The sequence below is a fragment of the Mya arenaria genome, chromosome 10 (genome assembly GCF_026914265.1).
Source record: "Mya arenaria isolate MELC-2E11 chromosome 10, ASM2691426v1".
Lineage (NCBI taxonomy): Eukaryota > Metazoa > Mollusca > Bivalvia > Myida > Myidae > Mya > Mya arenaria.
Window position 1 is genome coordinate 53,225,585 of NC_069131.1, and position 9,368 is coordinate 53,234,952.

General features: G+C 35.5%; 1 protein-coding gene and 1 long non-coding RNA gene across 3 annotated transcripts; one reads left to right on the forward strand and one right to left on the reverse strand.

The window, feature by feature from the left end:
- The first annotated feature begins 53 nt into the window (after window positions 1–53).
- Window positions 54–2,966, forward strand: LOC128206592 (uncharacterized). Of its 2 annotated transcripts, none has more exons than XR_008256509.1 (3): window positions 54–219; window positions 1,189–1,404; window positions 1,666–2,966. It is a non-coding gene; the product is annotated as an uncharacterized LOC128206592 (long non-coding RNA). The 2 variants fall into 2 exon arrangements; XR_008256510.1 differs by lacking the exon at window positions 54–219 and adding an exon at window positions 237–444.
- Window positions 2,967–4,298: 1,332 nt separating this feature from the next.
- On the reverse strand, window positions 4,299–8,388 carry LOC128206831 (uncharacterized). Its single transcript, XM_052909514.1, has 4 exons — window positions 8,058–8,388; window positions 7,168–7,339; window positions 6,124–6,359; window positions 4,299–5,045 (listed from the first exon to the last, which is right to left on the reverse strand). Exons 1-4 carry the CDS (start codon window positions 8,133–8,135, stop codon window positions 4,809–4,811), a joined length of 723 nt encoding a protein of 240 aa, XP_052765474.1. The 5' UTR covers window positions 8,136–8,388; the 3' UTR covers window positions 4,299–4,808.
- Between the last annotated feature and the right edge of the window lie 980 nt (window positions 8,389–9,368).

The following is a 9,368-nucleotide window of genomic DNA, read 5'->3' on the forward strand; positions in this document are numbered from 1 at the left end:
GCAACGACGATATAATAGCATTGCGTGGATAAATCTGATCGTGTATGTATACACATACTTGCTGGCATATATAATTGTGTCGTACTTTGAGATTTTGGGTCCAAATGAGTTAACCGCGTTTCCGAGAAAATCAACGTCTACCTAGACGTTACACAAATAACTTTTATTTCAAATAAACAAATATTTTAAAGCGTTTTCTTTCTTTTGATGAACTGTCAGGTAATTTATATATTACAAATGGTTGTATTTGACCTTTTTGTTTAATGTTTTTAAAAATTATTTCACTACTACTTGCGTCTCGCTGCTGTAAGCTCCCTTTGTTTCAGGTTGTTCATGACCTATTTTTTCGCAGATAATCATTTACATGATTTAGGTCAATAGGCTAACGCGAGTTTATTGACTTTAATAAAAAAAAAATGGCAGAATTTATGGTATAAAACAGGGGTAAGTAAATGTTATCATATGTAAACATACACTTCATCAGTGGAATAAACATATAACCGACCTCTGATAGTTTACAAATGCTAAAAGTGCAAATTAAATCTAAACCGGAAGTCCAAATGCGGTTGGTTGAATTACCGGAAAACAGAAACATCGGAAAACACTTTAGTTCTCTAGTCATTCTAAAATGCCGTCCATGCTTTTTAAAAGATGTAACAGGCTTTACATCATAATAAAAGCCTGGACGGCATTTTAGAATGACTAGAGAACTAAAGCGTTTTCCGGTTTTTCGTTTTTTCTACAATAGAGTGTGTTAGGCGGGGTGGTGTGGTTGGCGTTCAAACTTTATAGTGTGGTAGGGGGTATATCGTGTGTGGAGGTGATTTGTAAGGGGTCGGGGAAGCCGGAGGGGTTGAGGGGCTATAAAAAGATATCAGACGTTTTATTACAAGCATGTAGTGTATCGTAGTAATAGTTCAAAAATCATACGCAGGCAACACTTGTTAATCAAAGACTAGATCTCTTACGAATTATTTGAACCTGATCTTGCTTGAACTTGAAATTGTTTATCAATTCTATCTTGAAAATGCTGACATTATTGACCTTTCTGATATAGAAGGCAATTCAATTCAGTCCCTACTGGTACTTGACAAAATGAACACATAAATAATATATGTATGTTAAATATGTATATGAATGTTTTGCTTGAATTTGTTTATAACCTAAGATAACTGTTTGATGTCAAAGGAAAGAAACTGATGATGCAGTTCAAATGGCGAACATCGCCATCCAATGCTGAGACAATGGAAGACGTGGCGGACACTGTCAGAAAGTCATCCCATGGTGGTTACAATATCCCACAGCTTGTTGAAGTCAAAGCCTAGTCGGTGATCTTCTACAATTGGACTTCTTAAAGAACATTTTTGAGCCAATTCCAGGACTGACTAAGTACCATCATATTAGGTAAATGGACCTTCATGATCTTTTAAAAGTTTGGATGATACAAAGTGATAGTCATGGAGTTCTTGAACTTAAAACGTTCATACAGATAATTATTGATCACTAAAGGAAATAAAAGGTTTCAGAAATGTTTTTGGTTACCGTTTTATCAAATGGCTGTGTAATCAAGATAAGTGTCATTTATATAAGTAATATTTTTAAACTGTGAACATATTCATAAATTTATACATTATTTTAACTAGTTTTGTGTTACTTGTCCTTCAGGATCACTAGTAGCCATCAAGGGACAGTGTGGGAGTATGTCGACAACCCAGAGGTTGCCATAGATATCGCCTGGTCTCAAAGCAAGGCTGCATCCAATAGTGAAATGCCAGTGAGAATTGAAATCTGGGACCTTGGTTCAAAAAGGTATCGATACCTATTAGGGATCACTCCTCTTTGCAATAACATTTCATCATGTTCCAAGTCAACAGTTCCCAAAACATCTAGTGGTGTTAGAAATAGTGTACTGACATATTTACACGTCTATTCCACCGATAAACCAATAGAGTCATTAAATTGGCACAAATTGCTGTTTTGATGTGATAAAATTTAGAATTTTCAGAAATTTTGGCAAAACGTATCAAGGTTGTTTCAAGCAAAGGTTCAATATTGGCAGAATTTGTCAACATTAACGAAACGAACATGGTTGTTTTAGGTTTGTTATTGTTGACATTAACTTACTTTAGAACAAAGTTATTACTGAAGGGAACGTCCAGAATATTAATTCAGCTAAAAAAAATGAAATAGAAACAAATGAATTATGCTGAAACAAACTTTGCCCTTTTTAACTTTACTTGATATGCATGTATACTTGTTATGATATTTCGTTTGGAAATGCCTTTCACCCGAATAATGCCTTGTTCCAGATTTAAAGATGAAATGGTATATGATCAATCACAGTACATAGTACATGTTTTACATGTTAGAAGTCTCCTTTAGTCCTTTATTTACTAGTTTGTTGTTGAGATGCATGGAACACAGTTATTACTTAAATTTTAAAGATACTGTTGCCATGACAACCATATTTGTATTATATTTTCACTAGACGGTTACAATTATAACTTCTCATTTTCAGTTTAATATAGTTACATCTCATTGGAGTGAAAGTTTGCCTTTTACCAAAAATATGCACTGTTCCAACATGTGTGTTTACAATTAAATGTTAAATTATCTATTTTATCATTATAAGTTTATGTTTCACATGTTTTGAGTCTTCTTCATTCCTGTGTTAACTAGTATATTATTTAGATGCTTTGAATATTGTTGTTACTTGAGGGACATGAACGTATATTATAAGTAATAAATGACTAAACTGATTTTTTGAAATAAAATAACAACAGCGTTGTTTTCTGTGAATATTTGGAAAACCGTTCCCATGGCAACCATATTTATATTGTCACCAGAGTGTAAAATTTGTAATACTTTTGATGTAAAGGTTAAAGCAGTGTAGCAATAGTTGATCTACATGTTAAAATGTTATGTTTTCTGTATATATGTTGATTCTCATTAAAAGGTAAACATTATCATGTAACACACTTTTTTTGTTATACTTGTTAAACAGATTTGTGAATATGATTATAACTCAATTTCGCCAAGGTACCTCATTTGGGCCCAAAATTACACAGTGAGTCACATTTATGTAAATAAGTCTGATTATTGTTTATTTTGTGCACGTCATTTGACTTCCGTTTTGCAGGTATCGTGATAGATATAAGGTTTCTGCTAGGCATGCGTGTTGTATTGATGATGCATTAGCGATATAATGCGTTTTGGTGGAATATTTGAGTGAAATTAGCTGGTAGTTGGTTTCTCGAGTAACGTGTGATTGCATGTAGAAATGGTATTTATTTTCGGTAAAAGTGTACATTTTCTTAAAGATTTGATAGCAGTTCAAAATGTAGAGTTTGGTTGAGATTTGACAATGTTATGGACTCTTGAACATGGTTATCTCGATAAATCTAGGGAAATACAGGGGCAAGTCTTCATCCTTTACAAAGATTATAGAAAAAATATTTAAAAAAATGTAAGTCATCACTAGTTTTATTGATTTGTTTTGGGGGGAAGGGTGTGATCATAGGGGTGTGCCGTACAACGCACTCTGCCACAGTTTAAAAACTGCACCAATTAAATGTCCCTAATAATGTTCTGTTAGTAACCATTGCATCAGTTGCGGGGTCATGATCTACATTTTGATAAATCGTGATTTATAGGTCAAACCTGCAACATGTTCTAAATAGTAAGAAACTCTTAGATAGTGCCAAACAACTGCACTTTATTTATTTGATTTACTTATGAAACAATATATATATATATCATCTTAGATGAATCTATACGTGTTTATATGATTGAAATAGTTTTGTGTTTTAAAACTGATTCGTTAGGCGCCGCAATACCTTTTATATTCACATTTTGATTTGCGCATGTCAAGCTAATTTGGGGTTAAACAATCATTACAGATAATATACAAGAATAAAAATGATGCACAGCATTAAGCCGGCGCAATATGAATAGAAGAATAACATGCATTTAGATCACAAATGAGTTGTTATTTACTTCAATGATAACATGCTAGGTATACATATATTCAAAAGAAATGATTGTTGATAATACTGTTATTGTATTTGTGAAACCGTACTTCACATTTTATAGTGCAACGTGGAAAATATCGAAAGCATTCTTCTGCAATTTATGAACTGGTCCCTAAGTTGGAGCTATATTTTGGACAATATCAAATTTAGCCGGCGCCCCTCTGGGCGCCGACCCATAAACTCCCTCTACATATATACACTGTACGACTAAATATTGAAGCATATTTTAACAATCAATTTGGTAACAGTTAAAACAGGACAATTCCATTGGAGTGATATATTTATTAAGAATTCATATTGCTACTTATGTACATGGTGAATAGAAATTGTAAGAAAATGTGCATGCATACATGTAAAGGTTTGAAGGGGTAGGGTGAGGGAGGGGTAGGAAATACGACAAAACATCAATATGTTTGCTCTTGAACACTCTGGCTCAGCCGTTGGCTTATCACTGGGTACCGTTCTCTAAAGTCTAGCCATTGCATAACAATTTTCAACCGATTATTTAAAACACAAAGTGCAATGTTCAAACTCTCAAAGTTGATGGGGTTACATGACTTCTTGATGCCGTCTTAAGTTGGTCTGTTTTTGATGACACTCTACCTAACAATTATCCGTTTGCTCCAATATGTATCCATCTATAGCCAACCAGTGAACATAGATGTAAGCATATGGCACATGTGCAAAGAAGACGCCTAACTTGGTTTGCATTCGATGATATGCTACTTGGAAAAACACTTTGGTTTCAAAATGTATCAATTGATCAATTGCCATTATTCATCTTTTAAAATAGCTGTGCGTTTCTTGGCAGTATCTCGCAACGTATATCCCTCTGTGGTCGGATTCGAGTAACTCCTTGTCATCCTCATCATCTCGATCCGGGCACTTAAACCCCTGTGAGCATGCGCAGAGGAAGTTGTAACCAATAACCATGTGATCTTTTTGATCAGTGTCACCAGAGTAACGGTCCACGTAGATTTTTGCACATAGTGCGTTGTCTCTTTCGCATTGGGGCTAGAAATGGACAAAGGAAATGCACAGTTTACGTACACATATTTACAAATTGAAAGCTTTAGTATAGGGTGTATCCGTGTTCGAAAATATTTAGTCAGTGCACATCTGGTGAAGAACTTTGTTACTAAATGCCAGGTGCCCGGATGTTGTCCAGGATGCACCCTCTATATTTAATATTTTGTTTAAGTCTGAGTTATGCTAATGATTAAAAGTTGTTATACTTTGAATTCAGTCAAATACCTGCATAAAATCATGACTAGCTCAGAAAATAATATTGTTTTCTGCTGGGCTAAAATTTCCTGACTTTCGGCCATACGAAATGAATTACATGAAAAATAAACGTTTCCTGGACTCGAAGTCAATGAATCTCTAAGGAGAAAGTTTCTCCTTTAGAGAATTAACTCACTTTAAATTTAAGCACCTGAAACATGACACCCTTTATATTGTTCAAATCAATGGGATTTGAACTGAATTTTAAAGAATTAAATGGTTGTCCATTACGTTACAAGATAGAAATTGCATTTTTCCCAATCAATAAACCTTGGCCACTTTCCGTCGAAAACAACCTCGGATTTATATGAACGGTAACAATTTATGTCAGAAATCTTTACATTTAACTACGCTGTAAGTAGATTAATCTAAACAAAAAAGCATATAATTGGTGAACAGTTAAAAACATATGAGCCTTTAAAAATAGCTACGTGGTCACTAATTACCCAGCTTTAAAAAGCGCCAAATATCGCTAATATTTCTTTATCTGTATACAAATCATATTCTTTGTTTTGTTTTGATTACAACGGTCAAATGAGTTCCCCTTTCCAAACGAAAAGTGTGTGTTTTTTACCAAAACTCGCTTAAACCCACATATAAGCGGGGTTTTTCTGGGTTTCTTCATAAAATGTGTGTTTTTTCGGTGTGTTTTTTGTGGAAGTAATAAGTTTATAGAGATTTTTTTCACAGCAAATGTGAGTGAATGCACAAAAAGTAGGCTAAATTGGGTATTTTTCTTCAAAAGTGATCAATAAGACAACAATGCATTAAAAATTAAAAGTGTGCCCCTTTAAAAGATGTCGTATACCTTCTCACAAAAGTACTCATATATCCACTGTCCAGTGCGGTTGTTGTGTTTGGATGTCGGGTGGCGCCACCAGCCCAGAAGCTGGTACGTGTTTTCCGGACATGAGCAGCGTGCCTCCCGCACATGCGGGCTCCATTCGCTAGTGGATGTTCCCATGGTTACCGCGAGATCACCGGGGTCACACTCGCGCTGGGGAAGGATGGGTACGCAGAAACGGTACTGGACTGTTCTGTCGGCTGGGGAATGCATAAAATAATGATTGAAGAATCATTTATCAGGTGCGGGCCCAGGATTTGAAGTAAGAGGGGCGTTTCTTAGGGGCGTTATCTTTTGACTTGCGCCCCTTCCCTTAAAAATTTTTTATTATGTTTAAAATGTTGACGGGTGGGGGGGTTGAGGGTACTCCTTCAAAAACATTTTCTAGTCCAATACGGTGCATTCTGGCGTATATTTTCACTTGTTTCTCCTATATTGAAAAAAATAATGTTTATTATAAGCATTGTGTATTATGTATGTGTTTGTGCTAAATTGCATTCAATGTGCGAACTGTTTAGAATAGTTGAGAACCTGGCCCCAGTTTCTCATCGCTTACGACACGTGTATCTTTCGCAGTTTTTGCACATGTTTCCAATTTGAAAATTACTGGGGTGGTTTACCACTTAAATCCAAGGAAGTTTTAAAAAGCGTCGGTATATTTATCCGTATTGGTAAACAGATGAATCAAACCTATAAACCATTATACGCTATTTTTTTAAAATGGGGAAACTCAGATGAGACATCAACATGAGAGCATGTTGCGTTTATTATTTTAATCATGTAAAATGTAATATCGGCCCCTACTACCTCGTATTGACATTTCAAAACTTATTTTGAGGAAACACTGTATTTGCTGATTTTTGGACCAGCTGGTGTCTAGTCCATTAAAATGAAGCGCATGACTAAATTAAGCCAATCAACTCAATGAGAACTGGAAGAATCGATGGTCATGTTAAACAGGGGTTGGTCCTTTTCAATAACATCACTCGGCACTTCGAAAAACCTCACCTCTCTCATAGTGTGGCCAGGAGAGGGACATCAGGTCGTCTGAAACCCATTTCTCCCCACACCCGTCACACAAGCAGTACGGACCCTCGTTTACTTCCGTACCGTCTGCGTACCGCATCAGCGAAGTGCACACGTGCGCGTTGGATTGGCATGGCCGTTTTTCCCCGGAATTCTGGAATATAAAAGGCAATAATGCACTTGCATAAACTATTTGCAAGAAATTTTGGAACATTTCTGACCAACATTTGTTTCAAAATCCAATTATAGATATATTTTTATTTTTATTTTGGGACTGCCAACGAGAGCCGTTGTTCTTTTGATATTTTGGCAGGTGTCTGCTACAGTCATATTATCTACTGAGGTCTATTGTTTATATACTTTAATCTTTAAAGGGGCTCGCTAATGTTTTGGGACCAAAACATTTTGTACACGGTAATGTATCTGAAAACACCAATATTATAATTATTTTACTGCTTGATACCGATACTGCAGAAAAAAAGGCAATTACAAGTATAAAAAAACTGCCGGGCTTCAGTTGAAAGCGAAAAGGTACGCCGGTACAGCCAAGAAAAATATTGAAAACTGACAACAGAACCCCTCGCCAACGAGGACTCTTGCATAAACTGAGGGAAACGTTTACCTTTAAGCCTTTTGTTGAAAAGTGTTACTAACGCTTTTCAAAATCGTGGACTTCAAAGACAATATTTTTATTTGAACATATCATACATGTGTTGAAGGTTCCAGACGGCAGTATCTTTGTTTTAACAATCCTTATGATTTGCCACACTTGATTTCTTCATACTAAGAAAACTGCAATTTACAAAAATAGGAGCGAGTCCGTTTAAAGAATGTTCTACAATTCCATAGCAATCACATTCACGTATACTCACATAGCCTTCATAGTTCCCCAACACTGTTTTAAGACACATCAACATAAACGAACAAGTGACAACAGCCTTTATATCCATCTTCAATTTTTCAAGATAAATCCCTCTTTGCAAAACAAATGTTGTTCTTTCCTGTTTGGCGAGCGTAAACTATTGGTCGTAAATATGCTTTTTCATGCAGGCACTGTCTTAAGTAGCACAGTTCCAAACTTTAAACCCCATATAACAACATACCGCTTATTTGTGCAAAACGTAGACTCACATTTAAACCATACTCTGAGGCACGAATTCCATTAGGCAAGGAAACGTCGATAATAACACCATTTTGACAGAGAAATCGATACGAAGCATTACCAGAGAAACCAAACTCCCAGAATGTTGTTGGTTCTGCACAACTCCTCTAGAGCATGGCAAATATCGGGAAACGCGCCTCTGGGACATAGAATTTGATTTGAGATATTGAGTATGATAATGTCTAAAACAATGACTCGCTATCGTATAAACCTTCTGAGTGTCAACTATTAAAGGGACTAGACACCAGATGGTACCAAAATCGGCAATTACATTATTTCCACAAAACAAGCGTAGAAGTGTCAATCCGAGCAAGTACGAGACCGATAATACTTCATTTTACATGATTGATTAAAATAATATTTTGTCACTGTTTCATCTGAGTTTACCTTGATAAATACGTAGAAGTACATATACCGACGCTTGTTTTTAAATTACAGTCGAAACTCGTTGGCTCGATATTCCAGGGACCGGCCAAAATACTTCGAGCCTTGAGAATATCGAGCCAAGCGGTATTGCTTACTGAATGTGTATTTTTCTTTGATATGTTCAAGAACGTCTTGTTTACCTCGTTTGTTACTTGCTACGTTATCTCCGCAAGAGACGTGTATTCAATGGAAATAGTTCTCGTACAGTTCGCAACATGACGCATTCAATGCAATAAAAAAATTATTTTTTTTATTTATATGATAAAAATGAAACTATAAATTTGAAAAATACGCAAACACTGCAAAAGATACAGTTGTCGTACGCGATGTGCTATGTCAGTAAGTGAAGTTCAATGCGTTGTACACAACGATATCAAATTTATGTAAGTTTTTGACCAAATTCTTTTTTTTTTTGCAATTGTATCATCTGGTGTCTATTCCCTTTAATGGGTCTCTCTCAAAGATTACTTTTTCAATGTTATTCCAAATGAGCCATATTCAATATAATTTTCAAGTTTGTTAATAAAGCTGTTCGGCACAACAACATTTGCCATTCAAGGGTTTCTCTTTTTTTCACTTTTATAGAGCTTGAGTT

Excerpts from the sequence above, each read along its gene's own strand:
- LOC128206831 (XM_052909514.1), bottom strand. The coding sequence starts at position 8,135 with ATGGATATAAAGGCTGTTGTCACTTGTTCGTTTATGTTGATGTGTCTT. Across the intron at positions 7,340-8,057 it reads TGGGGAACTATGAAGGCTAT|AATTCCGGGGAAAAACGGCC; the intron begins GTGAGTATACGT and ends TTTATATTCCAG. Across the intron at positions 6,360-7,167 it reads CTGGCCACACTATGAGAGAG|CCGACAGAACAGTCCAGTAC; the intron begins GTGAGGTTTTTC and ends TGCATTCCCCAG.